Below are 20,702 nucleotides of genomic sequence, written 5' to 3'. Positions count from 1 at the left end.
CCGACATTTTAATTTTTACTTGATGATATCAAGGAAAGCTTATATTAGAATGTAATGTAGAGTAATAGGAAATTCTCACAGACGCTATACAACAAAAATAAAATAAAGAATATTCTTTTTGAACCATTCGTGATTCTACTTCTACCTAAATTTAACAAGCTTGAAGGCAAACACTTTCTATACAAGGCAAACAGATTGTATTAAAATCTGACACTGCTAAGGAAAAACGCTCTTAGGTAACGTTGTTATTAGGATTTACGCCACAGTAATCTAGACATATTATTAGCTACTACTCGAACGAGTGTACAAGGGACACATTTGAGGTCTACCACCAAAGTATCTTAAAACCCTAAGAAGGGGATCTTGAAGTGGAGAAGGGATGGGGACAAACGGATGTTATTGGAATCCTCAAAGCATATCAAACTCTTGGATACCGGGAACGTCCTTTCTTCTTCAAGAAATCAGGAATCTCCACTGAACCACCATCGGTAAAAGCAGAAGGCCGCCGATTGATTCCAAGGGTGACGTCTCCCTGTGCCTGCACTTTCAAAGTGTACTAATCAAATTGGACAGAAAGAGTGGACGAGAAATGGAGAGAAAGAAGAGAGAGAATACCTGGAGTGGCCTCCCTTCACTTTCTTCTTGGCGTTTGAATCCAGTAGCAATTAGAGTTATACTGACCTGAAAGAAATAAACAGGCCAAACTAACAATCATCTTGCTGTTCACCAAGCACCATATATTCAAATTAGAATTTTAAAATCTAGGATGTATCTAATCAAAACACCATTCTAGTTTACAAAGACAAGTTGAAGAAAGGAAACAAGTTTAGAATAATCAGATAATGAACCCAAACCAAAGCAGCTATGATAGCAACAATATCTATGATAACATGCAGATATTAAAGATTTGCAATGTTCACTTAAGAATGAGTCCAAAAAAATAAAAAAATAAAAAACTTACTTGACCACTGATTGATGGATCTATCACAGCTCCAAATATCAAATTTGCAGTTGGATCCACAAGATCGTATATAACCTCTGCAGCAGCATTTACCTATGAGAATATCAAATTGAAATGTTGAAAGTTAGAGGAAGAAATATAGAATATCAACCATAATTGAGCACAAACATCAAAGATTGGGAGATAGCAGTCACAAAATTAGGATTTGTGAAAATCATTAGGTAGGACAAAAGAGAGAGAGAGAGACCTCGTATAGGGTCAAATCACTCCCACCAGTTATGTTCCACACTATTCCAGTAGCCCTCTCAATACCAATATCAAGCAAAGGTGACTGGATGGCATTTAACGCAGCATCTCTTGCCCGGGTCTTCCCTACTCAAAAGCATGCATCACAAAATTAATATTGTTCCTATAAGTCAGCATTCCATTAGTAACATAATACACCCATTTCATGTATCTGGCAAAGTGAAGATGCACTGGCCACCAGAAATGAACCACGGAGTAGTTAGCATTGACTTATACATCAATGAATGACAACACTGGAATTGTTAGAATTCTGACATCATGATTAAGAATTACCAGCATTCTGAACATTCTAATCACAATAAACCAAAGGATTAGTGGATTACCAGTTGCTGTTCCTATCCCCATCAGTGAAGAACCAGCATTAGCCATTATAGCTCGTACATCAGCAAAATCCACATTTACGAGCCCTGGTATCTGGAATTGAAGTGGCTCTTAACCAGTTAGAATAAGAAACAAAGATGCACATGATGTAATACGCACTAGAAACTAAATACATTTATCTAGACAATGCATTCTGTTTCAGAGATATTGACAAGTTGAAAAACACTCATAAATTCTCCTACACATACACACCCATAAATATTTCAACACTATTTACTGGATTTTATGAGAATTCCCAGTTTTAACACCTAGAAGTGTAAAATTCTGAATTATCTCCATATACATCCTCTGGAAATCATGGTTTAAAAGATAATGAGAGTCAGTATATATCATCTTTTCCCTAGCCTCTTTTTCTTCTCATATGAACTTTCCTTTCTTTGTTAGTCAAATTAACACTCAAAAGGAACAACGAAATTGAGTCTATAATTACAAGTTCTTTGAAATCCCATACCGTGATTATATCAGAGATACCACGAACACCTTGTCGAAGAATATCATCAGCCAGGTTAAATGCTTCTGTTACTGGGGTAGATTGGGAAACTGCAGTCAATAACTTGTCATTTGGAATGACTATAAGTGTGTCAACATTGTCTCTTAAAGCTGCAATTCCTTCCTGGGCTTGAACTGCCCTCTTCCGTCCCTCAAAAGAGAAGGGAGTTGTAACAATGCCAACGGTCAATATGCCCATTGACTTTGCAACCCCTGCTATTACGGGAGCCCCACCAGTCCCAGTTCCTCCACCCATTCCAGCCTGCATATACAAAAATATAAAATAATTTTGAGACTAGCATACACGGTGGCAAGATCTCATATAAGCTTACAAAGGATACTTGGGCTGTTTGGCCATTAAGTTCTAAAATAGTTTTTTGTTCTATAAAATAGAAAACTGATTTCAAAATAAAAAATTATCTGTTTGACTATCATTTTTAAAAATAGATTTTGAAAACAAATTAAGAAAACAAAATTTAAAAAATATTAAAATAATATTTTTTATTTTATGTTTTTTAATTTTGAGAACTGTTTTCAAATATTATTGGCAAACGTCTTTGTTTTCAAAAAACAAATAAAAATAATTTTTTTATTTTTTATTTTTAAAATAATATTTTGAAAACTGAAAAAGAAAATCATAACCAAACAGAGCTGTCGTATTATAAAATATGCGTTGGAAATAAGTTTGTTTTATGTCACAAAATTGTCCAGTGGTCATAGATGGGAATTCAAAATGAACAGAAAATGTATACCCACCGTAACAAAGACCATATCCGATCCATAAAGCGCTTCTTCTATTGATTCTTTGCTTTCTTTGGCAGCATTCATGCCAATCTCTGGGTTACCACCGGCACCTAGACCCCTGGTAAGCTCTTGACCAATTTGCAAACGGTGCTCATGAAAGACTGGCGACATTCTCATGGCTTGAACATCTGTGTTGACAATCCAGAACTCCACACCCTTCATTGAACTCTCTATCATGCGATTAACTGCATTGGATCCGCCACCACCAACACCAATAACTTTGATCTTCGCTTCATTATTATTGCTTGAATTAGATGCCTCCCCTAAGTTCTCAGTTGCACTCCCACCAGAACTATCCTTCCTAGGACTGTTCACAGTGTTGTTCCCCTCCCTAAGCATTGAGATCTCAGGGTGCAGATTCAGAAAGGGGTCTTTACTTTGATAGGGACTAACACTGTGAGAGTTGGCAGAACACTTAATCTGAGGCAAAGTAGACTTGAGGCTAGTACCCACAATCCCATACTTGTCCTCAGGCATTCTGATACACCCAACTTTTCCCAGGTGAGTCTCCACTGCCATTCTTCCTCTTAGTGCAAGTAGTACCCCCATTGGGTTTCTAGTGTCAGAAAGTGTAGCATAGGTTGATATACAAGACGCCATCTTACAATGGCAAAGTCGGATACAGAAACAGGTAAAAGCTAACAAATGTCGAGAGATTTAAGAGACCCAAATGACTTAAAATTTCAGTTCTACAACGAATCTATCTTTCAGCACCTGCTAATCAAAAACCAGAAAAACAAACAAAAGCAAAGAAGAAATAAATCCTTAAAACAATGGAATCAAGGAAAGAACAGCCCAATTTCCACTTTTGGGAGTGACCCCAGAGAAACAATAAGAACTTGAGCAAACAGATACTAACAATATCAATGGTTACCTCTAAAATCAACTTAAACAGTAATCCGACAAGCTAGGAACGACAAAATTAAAGCCAAAAATGTTACTAAAATCTCATTTCCTAGCGAATTCAAGTCGAACCCAAAAAAAGAAACCAACCTCCACTGCAGTGAGCCGTTAACGACCAGATTATCAGAAAGAAACATCTTCGAGAAAAAAAAAAAAACAAGAAATGGCAGCTGGGTTTTAGAATAAGAGACCTGACCTGAGAGAGTTGAAGAAACCTAGAAAACAGAAACAGCAAATTTGGTAGAAGCATTTGGGCGCTGAGCCCAAAAGGGTCGAAAATGGGGTCGAGTAGTACTTTCTTCAAGCTTGGACCTGTGCGGCAGAGCAGTCTACCTTTTGGAGACCTGAGTGAGTGTTTTCGATGATGATAGAAAGTAGAAACGCAAGCCACAAACACCTTGTGAATGGAGCCAACTGGAAATTTGCCTTTTTTAGGTGAAGCAAATGTTCGTGGGCTCAGCGAAACGACAACTCTTATTTCACCTAAACCCCACCAGCTCTTATTGTTAGGGTTTAATTTGTAGGCCCTGGGCCTCTTCGTCTATCTCATTAGACCGAATAATGTGAGCCCAGGAACCCATTTTGTATTAGATCAACATTTCTTGGAGTTTCTTCTATTTACATTCAAATGGTAACTTTATACAGTCCTTATCCAACTGAAATTACAAAAATACCCAAACACTCTTGCTCATTCGTTTACCTTTTTCAATAACTTTATACCATTCTAACGGGTATTTTGATAATTTTACATGGATGGGGATTGCCAGAAGAAACTCCTTTAGATTTTCATAAAAGGAATTAGTCCCCCACCCACTTTATTTATTTATTTATAAGTTGGTTTTTTTGATTGTTGGAGATATTATGATGTCAGATAATAGAACAAACGAACAATAAAATATGGACAAGCCTTAAGCGAGATTGTTTGCTTGAAATAGAATCTTTTACCAGTTGAATAGCGTTTTCCAGGCATTAAAATATTAAATTCAGATTTTAAATTTTGAGAGCTGAACAATAAGATTCTTCAGATAAGTGTTATCAAGAATTTTGAAATCAGCAAGATAGATAATGTAGAATAAGCAAAAGTCAAATTATTCATACTTATTGGTATGAAAATTTTCTTCTTGCATGTGTTTTTTTTTTTTTTTTGGGTAACTGTTTTCTTCTTGCATGTGATTGTCTGTTGAGCAGCCAAGATGTGGTAAATAAAATACTCTTTCTTTTGGGAAAAAAGTACTATATATATAGGTTACACCATCTCACATATATATGTATTGTTGCATGGTTAGGTATAAAAGATTTTCGGTTCTTTAATAGGAACCAGGCGGGTGGGAGCAAAAGTGACAATGCAACAATCAAATGGGCTTAGGCTGCAGTCCAAGTGTTCGACTTGGCCCATGGGATAAGGGCTCCGTTGGTTGGGCTTTGAGTGGTCCAAAATGGAAACAACCTAAAATATCCACACTTGCCCCAAGTGGTTGGAAAGCCGGGGATGGATGCGAGGTGGTGCGAACTGGAAGTGCAAGTGCGAGAGCAAGTGCAAGTGCTGTGCTGGCAGAGCTGACGTGGAAGCTGATTCTCACGTGTAAGTGACTTTCCGCACGAGTTATGAAGACCAACCCAGTCGTTGTTCCGCTGCTGCTTCTTCTTCCTCGGAAGAGTGGGAAGACTCTTCCTTTATAGCAAGTAGCTTTAGTATTCCTTCCTTTTTATTATTCTCATTTTTTATTTTTTTCATTTTGTTTCCTATTTTCCTCACAATTTGATTCCACTCACTTTCCAATCCTTCTAATCATATATCCAGCTGACTCTCTGATATTCCTTCAACTCATGATGGGTTTTTGATATTCGTCAAAATCGTCGCCTTCGTCCTTATTATCCAGGTATGTAGGTCAAGATTTTACATTCTCTCATCTTCGATCTTCTTTTTTCTTTTCTTTGTTTCATTTATTTATGATATGTATTTCCGGGTTGGTGGGAGGGTGCGGATGGTTAGATTGATGCTTAGATTTTGAATCTGATCAAGCATCTTATTTCTACCAGAGTTAAATCATGCCCTGAATTTTTGTAATTTTATCGGGTTTATCTGGGTTTTCTTTGTTGCCCCAAAAATTTTGAAAATTTTATTTTATTTTTTCTCTTTTTTATTTTTTATTTTTTATTTTTATTTTTTATTTTTTTTGGGAAGGATGGTTAAAATTGCAAAGTTGTTTGCAATACCCAATATTCTAATTTCGTATAGAATCTTCTACCAATATATTAATCTTTTGCAATAGACGGTTGTGATCGTGATTTCACATGACGAATCATAAGTTTTCCAACTTATTGATCTGGGAATTGTTGCCCAATTTTTCAATGAAGATATGACAGATTGGTATTGGACGCTGATCAATTCTGATTATTCACGTCTATTGCGATAAGTGCATAAGGTAGACATGCCTTGATTGTTGGGGGTGTTGATTCTTTTAGAGCTGGGTGTTTAACTTTCTTGTTTTTGACTGGATTCTCGAATAGCACTGTCGCCTGGGTTTTTCATTTGGTGGTTGTTTCATTGGGGTATGGAGCATCTCCCTGTTGAAGTCATTGGTAACATACTGTCCCGGTTGAGAGCTGCCCGAGATGTGGTAATAGCATCTGCTACTTGCAAGAAATGGAGAGAGGCTTGGCGGAATCACCTGCACACCCTTTCCTTCAATTCCAATGACTGGCCTGTCTATCACGATCTTAGTGCTCGTAAATTGGAAATTCTTATAACTCAAACGATATTCCAAACCACCGGACTCCAGTGTTTATCAATTTTTATGGACGATGTCGATGAGTTTTCAGCTGCCCCAGTGATTGCTTGGCTTATGTATACTAGGGAGACCTTGCGCCAATTACATTACAATGTGAAGACAACCCCAAATGTTAATATTATTGAGAAATGCGGTCGACATAAGCTGGAAGTGTTGGCACTCGCTAATAATTCCATAACAGGTGTTGAACCCAGTTATCAGAGATTCCCTTGTTTGAAGTCACTTTCACTGAGTCATGTTAGTATCTCCGCATTAGAGTTGAGCCTTTTGCTCACTGCATGTTCAAAACTCGAGACTTTGGCTCTTATAAATCCTGATATTGCCATGTCAGATGCACAGGCAACTATGGAACTGAACAGTCTTTCATTGAAAGATATCTATATTGAAGCAATTAGTATGGACAAGTTTATATTGGAGGCGGATAGTCTTGAGAATCTGCATTTAAAAGATTGTACTCTTGAGTTCTTTGAGCTTGTTAGTAAGGGGGCTTTGAGGGTTCTGAAGATTGATGATGTTAGTGTGATCCATCTTGATATTGGTGAGAACACTGAGAATCTTGAGGTTGTGGATGTTAGTAGCTTCACAATTATGTGGCCAAAGTTCTACCATATGATCTCAAAAGCATCAAGGTTAAGGAGGCTTCGTCTCTGGGGTGTTGTATTTGATGATGAGGATGAGGTTGTGGATTTGGAAACTATTTCCGTTTGCTTCCCTCGATTAAGCCAACTATCCTTAAGTTATGATTTAAGAGATGGAGTCCTTCATTGTGGCTTACAGGGGTCTTCTCATTTGGAGAATGTAGTTCTGTTAGAAGTTGGGTGGACTATCATTAATGATCTCTTCTCAGAATGGGTAGCCGGCCTTCTAGAAAGATGCCCAAATTTGAAGAAATTGGTCATTTATGGAGTTGTTTCAGAGGCCAAATCCCATGAAGAGTGCCAAATTCTGGCGAGCTTCACTTCATCCATTGTTCGGTTAATGAGAAAATATATTCATGTAGAGGTTGAATTTGAGTATGAATAGAGGTCCTGCTATGCTTTGATGGTTGTCCAATTTTTGATCGAGTGTGTGGCTCATACAAAAAGATAGATGGTGCTTCACGAGGATCCTTTTCATCCTTGGTCTTTATTTTCCATTTATTGGCGACTTTGAGCAATTGTAAATTTACAGATTCATTTTTGAAAAGGTAATGAATTTCAATTCGGATTCCTTGTTCTATTTTCGCTTGGATTATGCTCTGGTTTGTATCATCAATTTCATATATTCTGTTGGGTGGTGGGGAGAGGAGGGGGGGTTTACTGGCAGGTGTTTTCTGTATCTTTTCTGCCTGTTTATTGCATATTTGATTGTGGTAGTTTGTGAGGTTGGTAATATTCTATTCGGACATGTCTTTGGTTTTGATACTTTATGTATAATTTGAATGAAGGTTAGTACCTTGGATAGCTACCTTGCTGAATGCGGTTGTGGTTTTTGCATCAATAACGACTAGATTGCTAAAGCAGGTAGAGTAAGTGCTCTCATACTTTTTGATATAACTTAAAGTTTGGACAACTTCTATCTTGTTTCCTAAAACTGAAAGAAATCGGCTTCTATTTGGTTTCAAGACTACTGTATAAATTTTTTGTGGGAATACAAGGGAACAGAGACGAATAAAATTTAACTTTTCGAAATGAAGCAAGTGAAATTTAACTTGCTTCTTATATTATTATATGTAGAAACAAAATGAACTATAATTTATCGGGTAGTTTATAGCTTCTTATCTTATATGTTAACCTGGTTAACTGAAGCATTATTATTCATATGCATAAATTTGGACTGAGAAAATCGACTTAAAAAGATATAGGATAACAGTGATCCGAACTAGTTTATACTAAAAACCTGCAAAATTGTCTCATTTATGATATAACTATTTCCTTCTAGGACATGAACATTCCTGATGCTTCAGCGACCACCCTCAGATGTTCTTCCTCTAGAACTCTAAGCGAACCTTTCAGCTTACAATTGATCTTACTGTAAGCTCTAGCAGTCGTTTCAGAGGCATTCTTTTAAGTCTCTGTCTAACGAGGTCCACCTTCGACAAAAACTTCAGCTCCAGCCTCAAGACTTGATCTAAGCTATTGAGTTCAAATAAAATTTACTGTGTTTGAGATGTTAAATTTTGTTATATTCAATAATTCTTTGGTAATTTATATTCGATAATTTCAGATGAATTAGCAAATATTATTCATACGTATGTTATGAACCCTTGGTTTCAGAACTAATGGGTCCAACCTGAAACTCCGGCACCAATCCGAAGAAGCTGAAACTGTCAAACATGGTAGCCTTAAAGTTTCCAGCTGAGGATGTTCCATTAAAACTTAAAAGGAATCCTCAACTTACAATTGATCTTTTTGAGGTGTTCTTGTGGCCTTGGCAGAAAGGAGTGCAAGTGTTCAGAGACACATTGCCAAACCTTTTGGTAGCTAGCTGTGGCTTGAATCCTGTAGTAGTACAAACCAAAGCCTCTTGTTGGGTCTTCTAAAGGAGATATTGAGGGTCAGGTTGTAATAGAAGCATGGTGTTGGTGATGGTTGTTGTGAGATTGTATTGCATGAGGAAGGCATACGAACGGTGAATTTGATGTTTTGAGGGAGGAAGATGAGAGGCAGACACAAAGAAAATGTGGGTGGATGAATACAAAAAGCAGAACCAGAACTTGAAGCGGCAAAACCAGCTGCTTTTTCCCAACATTGATAATGGTTAAGAATGTCAGAGGAAGTAAGGTACTGGAGGTAGTTTTATATATAGAAATTTGGCAAAGGAATTATATATTATATGAGAAAAATATGTAGCATTAGCCGTGTTTGTGACGTTGAGAGTCGTTCTTCATCGGTGGAAGTTATTTTGGTTATTAAATTCTAAAAGATGAAGCCATTGGACAAAAAGAGGGCAGTAGCTACTTCCTAGAAATTTTCAGATACATTGACCAATTATTGCAGTTTAAATTAATTTTAAAAACTCCCAACCATTTGTCCTCAAAATTGAAATTCCCATTGCATAAAGGCATGAGGAGGAGTTCAGAATATAAACCACACCATTTGAAATATATGGCATATTCAAAATTAACGTACGGCATAATGTATTATTTAGTCCAAAAAAGGTAAAATTCAACCACAACTTCCTGTATCTTATACTTTGTATTGTCTTTTATTATTTTATCATGGAAACGTAGGGGGTTCTTATCAGTCATTCATTTTCCTTAGTTATTTATTTCTAAACCGAAAACCGAATCAACTTTGTTAAATATATATATAATCTGAAAATTTTATTGTGTAAATATAGTCGCTTGCTTGACAAGTTTCTAAATTTTTCTGCTATTTTACATGATACTCGGATATGCGCTGGAAGATCATTTTGGACTAAGTTTCTTGTACTCTCGCGAGTGCACCAAAGAATGAATGTTCCTATATATGCCCAAGTACTAGATTATATAAATATATTTATATTTATATATTTGTGTATTTGAGGTACAGATATTCAGATTATTATCCGAGTGTATGGACCGCTGGTCTATTATAAATGGTAAACAAAAAGTCCAATCCAAGCTTCTCAGATCAATTGAAAACCACACAGTATGTATCCAAAATTTTAATTTATTCGTTCGGCACACTGCTGGGCCAGCGCAGCCGCCTTTTATTTAGACAATATTTGGTTGTTTGGTTGGAAAAAAAAAAAAAAAGTTAATAATTTAATAAATGCGTAACACATTCAATTTTTATTTTAGAAATGTAATTACAAATTAATAAATAAAAAAGTATTGAATATCTATACAAGAGCATCTCAAATAAAATGCTATTTCAATATAAAATATGGTAATTTCTATAGTCCACTTTGCTTTCTATATGCAATTGCACAATTTATCAATGGGCTCCACTTTTCACAGAGTATGTGGCCACTTATCATTTAATGAATTAAATAATATTATTTTATGTTTAATTAGTAAAAATTAATCTATAAATAAATCTCATCACTATTTAATAAAATTTAAAATTTGACATTGTTATTTTTTAGCCTTTGCTATTGCATTGAAGAGATTATGTCATTGAAATCTAATATTTACATTAATATTTATTAATGAAGAGATTATGCCAATGTTAAATTTTGAAAATATCAATAATAAAATAATATTTGTTATTGAAAATACTCTTACATTTTAAGAGGGTCCAATTTAAATTCTTAAAATCTCCCGATCACGGAACCGACTAAATAGATAGAATTTGAAGAATGCACTTTTAAACTTGATTTTGAATGGTTACAGTAATTGATTACATTCCTCTAAATAATTCCAATTTTTGAAAAAAAAATAAAGGGTTATTTATCCCTGTGTTCGCAGATGGCTTATCAATTATATATTTCTAATTTGTCTTGAGATATGGGCTTGCTAGCTATTTCAAAGCTCCATCATCCTCATTCCTTAGTCCTCACCAATTAAAACAAATATACATTCCCAATTTGGTGGCCTTGGGGCTTAAAATGGCTTGGTTTTAATGGTGGTTTGTGCCATCGCCTTATAATAAGAAGCTAGCAAGATTGGAAATTATTAGCACGGGCTGATTCTAGGAAAATATTAGCACGTGTTTTTCAATTAAAATCTATGGAGTCTATTCGCAATTTATGAAAGCAGGTGAAAAACAGAATTACGCAAAGCGCCGGGCTGGCCAACATCATGTGGCATGTGGCATATTGACCTATACCAAATGGCATAACTTACAATCTAGTCCAACAAGGTAAGATTCTCTTTGATAGGATTTTTTTTAACTTAAACATTCTATTTGAGGATTAAAAACTATTTTATAGAAAAATAAAAATGTTTGATAAAAATTAATAAGTATTTATTGATAAAAAATGAATTTTTTTAAACTGTTTTAGAGAAGTTCAAATTCTGTAAAAAAATTTTTTTTTATCTTATATGGAAATTTAACAAACATTTAATACAGTTTAATAAATATTTAATACAGTTTTTTTATTTACAACCAAACACTTATTAGCTTTTTAATAAATTTTTTTTTTTAAAAAAAATTTATTATATAAAACTCTACAAATTAAAGTTTTACTTTCATCAGCTATACCAAATAAATCCTAATACTATTATTGTTTTATTTGGAAAGGGAATTCTTTTTTCAGTCATTTTCTGCAATTTATTTAAACTAGATATGAAACAATTTTGTACAATCAAAATTTCTTGATTGTTCTGAAAATAGTTTTTAATTAACTCCTGCCAATATATATATATATATATATACTCCAATTTCCTTTTCCTTTTGTTGTTTTGTATTTGGCAACAATCTTTTTAATTATATAGCCAAATATGCGTTGGAAGATTATTAGGGTGGAGTACTATTTTGCTAATTATTAATATCTCTCTCGTTTGCGGGGATAGAAAAGTTCGAACTTGAAAAGATAAGCATACCCAAAACCAATGACAAAAATTAAGCCGCACCAAAATATATTAACTCAGTAAAAACTGTGTCTGTATATTACATATCATAAACAAAGTGCAAATCCAAGCAACTCAACTGAAAACCAACGTATGCACCCAAGTTTAAACAACTCCTTGGGAGTACAAATATTTGCAACGGCGTTTTATTTGTATAATATTTCATCGAAATTAATTAAGAGTAGAATCCGAAAAAAAATAAATAAATAAATAACCACATCCGAACAAGGGATATTTGCATTCTCTTGCAATATATATATATATATATGTATATATGTATAAACGTAAACGAGCTTATTATAAGTACTGAAGAGTAATTAATTCATAGAGAGACTTTTAAGCTCCATCATACTTAGCAATTATAACATACACATTACCACACCTCGTGGGGTGGAACTGAGCAGCACTAGAGGCAGTTCCATTAATAGACTTGTGCAACAAAGGAAGCTTGAGCTTGCAGCTAATCTTCTCAGCTGGTTTGTAATATCGGGTCTTGAACTTCCCGTACCTGGCTTTGACCCTAAGAGCAAGCTTGATTTCGATACTATAAATCCCAGCACTCGTCTCCCTATCATACTTGTCAACATCTTTTTTCTTAAACAAAAGCAATTGCTGGCCTTCAATAGCCGCACCAACAACGGTGGTATTCTTATGTCCTTGGTAAAACGGTGGAGAAGTCAAAGTCACCATGGAAAACCTCTTTTTGGCAAAGTGAGATAGGGTTTGTATCCGGTTGAAGTAGACACCGACTTTCTTGTTTGGGTTTCTGATGGTGATGTTGAGGGACATGTTGTAGAAGAGGGTGTTGTTGCCGGTGGAGTTGTAATCAAACCGGGTTAAGGAGGCGTCGGTGACGGTGAATTTGAGCTCCTGGGGTAAGAAAATCAACCAGAATATGAGAAAGGAGAGAGCGAAGATCACCATGGCGCCGTAGAGGGTACAGACGCAGGAGGTGCAAGGGTGGCAGCCCCTTGCCATGGTTTTTGAGATGGAAGAAGATGGCTTGGTTTGATTTTGAATTGAGAGAGAGAGAGTGATAGATTTGTTATATTGAAGAAGTTAGGCTGAGAAATTGGAGAACCGCGTTAGGACTTGGTTTAAGATGAATTAGTATATATATATATATATATATATTTGCGGGGTTCGAAAGAGGGAAATCAAATTGGGGCTTCCTTACAAACTTCGAAAGACATTGACATTTAAGAGAGATGGAAACTATAGCTTCTTTGTAACTTCCAAACCCTCCAACCCCCCCGTTGACTTCGATGATTATATGTTGATTAATTTTTATTATTATTATTTTTCAAAATTATGGTGTTGCTTAATTAGTTCACCCAACAATTCCGTTATGGATATCTAATTTATGATCTATTAAACTTTGCTTACGAATTTTTTCTTATCTAATTTACAAGTTAATTTTAATATCTAATTCTAAAAACGAATAAAAAAATGAACAAGAAAACAAAAAAGAAAAAGAGAGATAAGATCCAGGCCAGGAAGCAATGCCCCTTATTTTGACTGGTTCTTCAAAGAAAATATTAATAAATTAAGTTTGGTATATAACATTAATGTTTTAATTTTTGTTAATTGTACGTCGGTAAAATTATATATGAAATTTGCTTAGCATTAGTATTTCACTTTTCATATTCATAAGTTTGATAGTGTGAAATCCAATCCAAAATTCAAATTTTCATCTGATAAAAATCCCTTTTCGTGTTGTAATAATAAATAACCAAAAAAAAAAAAAACAAAAAAACAAAACAAAAAGCACTTCACTTTTCTCCAATTATTTTAGTTTAATATAATCTGTACGTACAATATGCTCAATCCAGCATGATGGAGATTAATATTTATCATCTGACACAATTAGAATTGGTGGTGCTCATCATGGGTGAAATTAATTAGTTTTACACTCGGTAGCTTAGCTACAACTCCTACCTGTACTACTACATAAATATGCCCATTGATGAATAAAACAATTAAATATTTTAATATAAAAAAAATGTCTTTACTATATTTGTCCCTTTAATTTGGATGGTCTGGTTGTATTTAATTGAGGGTGCGGGGAGCAAACAACGAATTGAGTGAGGTTCTCGAAGACTTGTATACAAATGTCCAAGGAAAAAACAAATAAAAAAACGATATGTACGCATGAGAGGGAAGGTTAATTTAGAGTCAATTAACTTTGTTAATTTCGTCCCTACCTGTAATGCCAGAATAAAAGTACTACTGCAGTTTCCAGACTGTTATTTTTCACAATTTTCTTTTTCTGAAAACAAAAACAGATTTTATATTCGTCAGAAAATAATTAATAAATTTTATTATATACATGAAGAGAGGGGTGTCAATTTTCTAACAAGGCCTAGTGATCTTCTGAGTAACAGGGGGAATTCTTCTTTCTTGTTTGACTCATTCTTTCCTCCTTGAATTGTAGAGTATTTAATTAAAGGATTAGTGTTTTGCAAGTAATTAATATATAGATTGCTCATTTACTATTAATTTTTTTATTCTCTGTATTATTTAATACTTATAACTTTTTATTTTTATTTTTTATGTATAATACTTATAACTTAAAGTTGGAGAATTGTTTTGCTAAGATAAGCAATGGATAATTAATACCACTGTGTTTATAACATTAATTCTGAAGCCAAACTATTTTGTATGTGTGAAGGATATGCATGTTGTCACGGTCCCACCGCTCTAAGCGTACAACGGGGCCGTGCGGTGCTTACTCACCTCTCGCGGGTAGTAAGCCAACCGTTAATGTCCCTCGCAAGCAAATAACCCACACGATATTAGTATTGTGCATGCACCAAGCAAGCAATAAAATAAAGCATGTAATCACACAATCGTTAGAAAATGGGGTCAGTAAACAAGGCAACAATACGATGAATTGGAAATGCGTTCGTTTTATTCGGTCTCGATGGAGAGAACAACAGAGAGGTTTACAAGCACGCTATTACAAGTTCTCACCTATGTTAGTGGTCTAGCCCAACAACTCGCCGACTAGCCACCCCCCTGCAAAGAGCTTATCGGGCCATTTTCATTCCGACAAGAATACATATCAAAATATGCGAGGAATCATAATGGCACTATTTTGAATAATAAAAGCTAGAAATCCAAGCAAGTGACCATGGGCTTGACTAATGACCCTGGATGAACTTGGCTTGGTATTTACAATCAAAATGCGGAGGAGTGTACGACTCTTACATCCTCCCCCACTCATTCTATCGACGCCCTCGACGACTCCGCTGCCTTGAACTCCTCGATCTGCTGCTTGTAGGCTGCCAAGTTGCCTTCCTTCTCCCACCTGGTTTCTTCTTCTCCTAGTCCCTTCCACTTGATGAGGTATTCTCGTACTGGCTGACGATGCACGCTTCTGGTTCGTTCTGCAAGGATCTCCTCCACTTCTTTGGTTGTCTTCGGCAGCTTGGTCTTGACTTCGGCTCTTGCTGGAGTGTTGCGTGCTGGATCCTCCTTGTCGGTGTAGTATGGCTTGAGGTTGCTGACGTGGAATACCGGGTGCACTCTCATCCATCCTGGGGTAACCACCTTATACGATGCCCTCCCTACTTTGGCAATGATCGGCATTGGTCCCTCATATTTTCTCATCAACCTGGGGTCTCTGTCCCTTAGCCAGCGAAATTGTTCTCGAGTTAGCTTCACCATCACCATATCCTCCGCATTGAACTCTAGGGGTCGCCGGTCTTTGTCTGCCCATTTCTTCATCCGATTTGCTGCCTTCTCCAAGTAGGCCCTGGCTATTTCCATGTTGTTCTTCCACTCTTTAGTGAAATTGAAAGCCCTTGGATTCTTTCCTTGGTACTCATCGACTGTGTGTGGAAGTAAAGGCTTCTGGCCGTTAACTATTTCAAAGGGGCACTTACTTGTGGGAGATCCCTTCTGTGCGTTGAAGCAGAATTGAGCTACATCAAGTAGTTGCGCCCAATTCTTCTGGTTGGCACTCACGAAGTGTCGTAGGTACTCCTCCAACATGCCATTAAATCTTTCTGTCTGCCCATCTGTTTGTGGGTGATAACTGGAGGAAATGTTGAGCTGGGACCCAAGAAGCTTGAATAGTTCTGTCTAGAAAGATCCCGTGAACTTGGCATCTCTATCACTTACAATGTGGCGCGGCACACCCCAATATTTCACCACATACTTGAAGAATAAACGGACAGTTTCCTCGGCCGTACAGAACTTTGAGGCAGGGATGAATGTTGCATACTTTGAGAATCGATCCACAATAACCAAAATACTTGAAAGATCCCCGATCTTTGGAAGGTTGGTGATGAAATCGATTGACACACTCTCCCATGGGCATGACGGGATGAATAGAGGTTCCAACAGCCCTGGTGGTTTCTGCCTCTCAACTTTATCCTGTTGGCACACAAGATAGGTTCGGATGTAGTCCATAATATCGTCACGCATCTGTGGCCAATAATAACCCTGTTTGATTAAGGCATACGTCCTTTGCCACCCCGGATGTCCAGCTCACAAAGTGTCGTGGCATTCTCTCATTAACATCTTTCTTAGGTCTCCAGCCTTCGGGACAAATAACCTATTTCCTTTTGTCCACAGCAAGTCATCTTCCTCCCAAAATTGACGAGTTTTTCCCTCCTTGCACAGTTTGAGGATATTCTAGGCACATTGATCTCCCCCTAAATGCTGCTTTATCAACTCTCGCATTGAATTCGCGATAGTACTTACAGCCATGTTAGCCACCACCCTTAGTGCCGCAAGCTCCGTCTTGCGACTTAAGGCATCTGCTGCCTGGTTTTTGGTCCCCGCTTTGTGCTCGAATTGAAGGTCAAACTCTGCAATAAATTCCTGCCAACGAGCTTGTTTTGGGGTTAGTTTTGGTTGTGTAAGAAAGTGACTAACGGCTGAGTTATCAGTCGTTACTACAAAGCTTGACCCCAATAAGTAGTGCCTCCAGGTTCTTAAGCAATGAATTACGGCAAGCATCTCCTTTTCTTGAGCCGTATAGTTTCTTTCTACCGCTGATAACTTCCTGCTTTCGTAGGCGACAGGATGACCATCTTGGAGTAGGACTCCACCTAAAGTGAAGTCAGATACATCGGTTTGGACTTCGAAGGGTCTGGTGATGTCCGGCAGGGCCAACACTGGGTCTTTCATCATAACTTCCTTTAGATCCTGGAATGCGCCCTCACATTCCTTGCTCCACTCCCAAGGCACCTCCTTCTTTAGCAATTCCGTTAGGGGAGTTGCTTTCTTCGAGTATCCTTTTACGAAGCGGCGGTAGTAATTTGCCAATCCCAGAAATGATCTAAGTTCTTTCACATTAGCGGGAGTTTTCCACTCTTGGATGGCTTTTACCTTCTCCATGTCCATACGGATCTTCCCCTCCTCGATGATGTGTCCCAGAAACTTGATTTGTTTTCTGCCAAAAGCACATTTTTCCTTCTTCACAAATAATTGATTTTCTTGGAGTCTCTGGAGTACCATTCGAATGTGTTCGACATGTTCTTCCAAGGTAGGGCTAAAGATTACAATGTCGTCAAGATACACCACCACAAATTTGTCAAGGAAGTCTCGAAATACCTGGTTCATGAGGGTGCAAAATGTTGCTGCTGCATTCGTCAACCCAAAAGGCATCACCAGGAATTCGAAGGCTCCGTATCGTGTGACGCAGGTGGTTTTCTCTTCGTCCCCTTTAGCGATTCTCACTTGGTAGTATCCCGATCTCAAATCCAATTTAGTGAAAAATTTGGCTCCGCTTAGCTGGTCGAACAAGTCAGCTATTAAAGGGATTGGGTACTTGTTCCGCACCATGACCTTGTTCAGGGCTTGATAATCTACGCACAGGCGCAAAGTTCCATCTTTCTTCTTTTAGAATAATACTGGAGCGCTGTAAGGTGCCTTCGAGGGTCTCAGAAACCCTGCTTCCAAAAGTTCCCCGAGTTGCTTCCGTAGCTCTGCCAGCTCAGGAGGGGCCATCCGATAAGGTGCCTTTGCTGGAGGTTTTGCTCCTGGTATCAATTCGATGTTGTGGTCAATATCTCGTCGAGGAGGTAGGTTCCTTGGTAAGTTGTCCGGCATCACATCAGTGAATGATTTTAAGGCATCCAGCACCATAGGAGGGGTGGTTTCATCATCTTCACCCTCCCTGGCTACCACTAATACTATGTAAGAGGGTTCTTTGCGTCTTACTCCCTTCTTAAATTGGAGGGCCGATAGAAGTTTGGGGTTTTTCAGTTGCTTCCTCTGTACGGGAACTACTCCTGTTTGTTCCCCCATCATCAACAGACTGTTAGCGGCAGGAATAGGGATTGCCTTCTTCTTCACTAGAAAGTCCATTCCCAAGATTACATCAAAGTCATCCATTGGTACTACAATCAAATCCATCCGGTCCTCCCAAGTTCCTAACTTGAGAGGCACTTGTTTCGCCAGGCCCACCGTAGGTAAGGCTTTGGAATTTACTGCTTTCATTTGCCCCACATCCTTTTGTAAGCGTAGGCCCAGCCTTCGAGCTTCAATCTCTGAACAAAAGTTGTGGGTGGCACCTGTGTCCACCATCACACTCTTTGCAGCCTTTCCATTTATCGCCGCATCTACGAACATAAGACCTTTCTCATTGGTCTTCCTGGCCTGAACGACCTGTCCATTAAGGGCATTCAAGAATCTCAGCGCTCCCACTTGTGCGCCGTTTTCTCCTTTTTCTACTACCTCCTCTCGCCCTCCCTCGTGCTCTTGGGAGCACATAGATGCTTGTAGAGCACTAAGAGCGGTCTTATGGGGGCATTCGCCCACTCTGTGGGGACCATTACATAGGAAACATGTCAGAGGTCGGGGTCTAAATCCGAATGCATTGGGGTTCCGCGGTGGAGGCTCTCTCGCTTCCCCCAGGTCTTGGGAGATTGGCAGGCCTGAAGGGTCTACTGCTATTGGCATTCGAAGGAGACGGTTGGGGCCTTCTATTGATGGGGCTCTCTGTTGAGTAGTCCATTAGGCGCTCCGCTGCCCCTAGTGCTGAGGCTAGGTCTTGTACTCTCTGTCGTTGGAGTTCTGTCCTAGCCCAAGGTTTCAGCCCTTCCAGGAAGTAGAAGAGCTTATCCTTCTCAGACATGTCGCGTATATCGAGCATGAGGGCCGAGAAAGCTTTCACGTAGTCCCTTACATTACTCGTCTGTCTCAATTCTCTCAAATGTCGTCAGGCAATGTAGTCCACATTCTCGGGAAGGAATTGGTTCTTGAGTTCCTTCTGTAGCTGGTCCCATGTGTCAATGATGCACCTGTTGTTCTTGATATCTTCGTATTTAGATCGCCACCACAGTTTTGCATCATTGGTTAGGTACATTGTAGCCATGGTCACCTTTGTTTCCTCCGAATCCGGTTTTATTGCTCGAAAATATTGTTCCATATCAAACAAAAAGTTTTCGAGCTCCTTCGCATCTCGTGCCCCTCCATACGCTCGGGGCTCAGGCACTTTCATTCGTCCATAGTCCCCACCCATTGGGACAGCAGGTCGATTTTCTACCGCTCGCATGGTGATGGCGAGCTTGGTGTTTATTTGCCCCATTTCAATCTTTAGGGCTTCCACGGTGGCTCGAAACTCCTCCGTCAGTTCGTTGACCGTAGACATCAATCTCTCTATGGCCTCTTCCATTGCTCCATCTCGCTCGCCCGCAGTGGAGCTCGAAGGGCCGGTATTGCCCCACGTGGTTTGATTCCTCTCGAGTGCGCTCACTCGACTGGCTATGTCATCAAGTGTCTCCATCTTTTCGAAGACCTCCTGCCAGTTGTGGCCTCTGATATGTGCATTTACAACGCCAGCAAGCTCCCCGAGCTGTTGGTCGATGTTATCGAACCACATTTCATTTGTCAGCTTCGGTATCTTGTGCGAGTGACTCCCAACCTTGCTCTGATACCAACTGTCACGGTCCCACCGCTCTAAGCGTACAACGGGGCCGTGCGGTGCTTACTCGCCCCTCGCGGGTAGTAAGCCAACCGTTAATGTCCCTCGCAAGCAAATAACCCACACGATATTAGTATTGTGCATGCACCAAGCAAGCAATAAAATAAAGCATGTAATCACACAATCGTTAGAAAATGGGATCAATAAACAAGGCAACAATACGATGAATTGGAAATGCGTTCGTTTTATTCGGTCTCGATGGAGAGAACAACAGAGAGGTTTACAAGCACGCTATTACAAGTTCTCACCTATGCTAGTGGTCTAGCCTAACAACTCGCCGACTAGCCACCCCCCTCCAAAGAGCTTATCGGGCCATTTTCATTCCGACAAGAATACATATCAAAATATGCGAGGAATCATAATGGTACTATTTCGAATAACAAAAGCTAGAAATCCAAGCAAGTGACCATGGGCTTGACTAATGACCCTGGATGAACTTGGCTTGGTATTTATAATCAAAATGCGGAGGAGTGTACGACTCTTACACATGTCATGTGAGAACATACTACTAAGCTAATCTTACTTGTCAAGTATATAGTTTGACTGAGAAAGGAGATATAGTTTAAAATTGAAAATTGCAATAGATTATAAACAAAATCTTATACTTGAAATGTTTTAAAAATGAAATCACAGATTAGAGATACCAAAAAT

The 20,702-nt window shown here is 38.2% G+C and overlaps 3 protein-coding genes across 9 annotated transcripts; 1 reads left to right on the top strand and 2 right to left on the bottom strand.

Annotated features, from left to right (window-relative positions):
• Positions 1-6: 6 nt before the first annotated feature.
• Positions 7-4,257, bottom strand: LOC107432174 (cell division protein FtsZ homolog 2-2, chloroplastic). 2 transcript variants are annotated; one of them, XM_016043250.4, is made up of 8 exons: positions 3,935-4,257; positions 2,894-3,655; positions 2,100-2,399; positions 1,591-1,681; positions 1,209-1,333; positions 962-1,054; positions 616-681; positions 7-538 (listed from the first exon to the last, which is right to left on the bottom strand). In XM_016043250.4, exons 2-8 carry the CDS (start codon positions 3,539-3,541, stop codon positions 419-421), a joined length of 1,443 nt encoding a protein of 480 aa, XP_015898736.2. In that variant the 5' UTR covers positions 3,542-3,655; positions 3,935-4,257; the 3' UTR covers positions 7-418. The 2 variants fall into 2 exon arrangements, with proteins under 2 accessions (XP_015898736.2, XP_015898735.2); XM_016043249.4 differs by having other exon boundaries at positions 4,041-4,257.
• Positions 4,258-5,385: 1,128 nt separating this feature from the next.
• LOC107432221 (F-box/LRR-repeat protein At1g67190) lies at positions 5,386-9,485 on the top strand. Of its 6 annotated transcripts, none has more exons than XM_025066665.3 (5): positions 5,386-5,527; positions 5,646-5,724; positions 6,203-7,822; positions 8,063-8,138; positions 8,557-8,842. In XM_025066665.3, the coding sequence occupies exon 3, from the start codon at positions 6,400-6,402 to the stop codon at positions 7,657-7,659; it is 1,260 nt and encodes a 419-aa protein (XP_024922433.1). In that variant the 5' UTR covers positions 5,386-5,527; positions 5,646-5,724; positions 6,203-6,399; the 3' UTR covers positions 7,660-7,822; positions 8,063-8,138; positions 8,557-8,842. The 6 variants fall into 6 exon arrangements, with proteins under 6 accessions (XP_024922433.1, XP_048321448.1, XP_015898801.1 ...); XM_048465491.2 differs by having other exon boundaries at positions 6,118-7,822; XM_016043315.4 differs by lacking the exon at positions 8,557-8,842 and adding an exon at positions 8,892-9,485 and having other exon boundaries at positions 5,464-7,822.
• Positions 9,486-12,095: 2,610 nt separating this feature from the next.
• On the bottom strand, positions 12,096-13,282 carry LOC107432158 (NDR1/HIN1-like protein 10). The gene has a single exon (XM_016043234.3). The coding sequence runs from the start codon at positions 13,088-13,090 to the stop codon at positions 12,449-12,451; it is 642 nt and encodes a 213-aa protein (XP_015898720.2). The 5' UTR covers positions 13,091-13,282; the 3' UTR covers positions 12,096-12,448.
• Positions 13,283-20,702: the final 7,420 nt, after the last annotated feature.

This window comes from Ziziphus jujuba, chromosome 11 (assembly GCF_031755915.1).
Source record: "Ziziphus jujuba cultivar Dongzao chromosome 11, ASM3175591v1".
In the NCBI taxonomy this organism is placed as follows: Eukaryota; Viridiplantae; Streptophyta; class Magnoliopsida; order Rosales; family Rhamnaceae; genus Ziziphus; species Ziziphus jujuba.
Note: the sequence above shows the minus strand (reverse complement) of the source record. Positions and strands in the feature narration are given on the sequence as shown.

What these genes read in the sequence shown, in the direction of transcription:
- LOC107432174 (XM_016043250.4), bottom strand. Translation starts at nt 3,541, where the DNA reads ATGGCGTCTTGTATATCAACCTATGCTACACTTTCTGACACTAGAAAC. An exon ending in CGGATATGGTCTTTGTTACG is followed by an intron (nt 2,400 to 2,893) that starts GTGGGTATACAT and finishes TTGTATATGCAG; the next exon opens with GCTGGAATGGGTGGAGGAAC. An exon ending in GTGATTTGACCCTATACGAG is followed by an intron (nt 1,055 to 1,208) that starts GTCTCTCTCTCT and finishes ATATTCTCATAG; the next exon opens with GTAAATGCTGCTGCAGAGGT.
- LOC107432221 (XM_016043315.4), top strand. Translation starts at nt 6,400, where the DNA reads ATGGAGCATCTCCCTGTTGAAGTCATTGGTAACATACTGTCCCGGTTG.
- LOC107432158 (XM_016043234.3), bottom strand. Translation starts at nt 13,090, where the DNA reads ATGGCAAGGGGCTGCCACCCTTGCACCTCCTGCGTCTGTACCCTCTAC.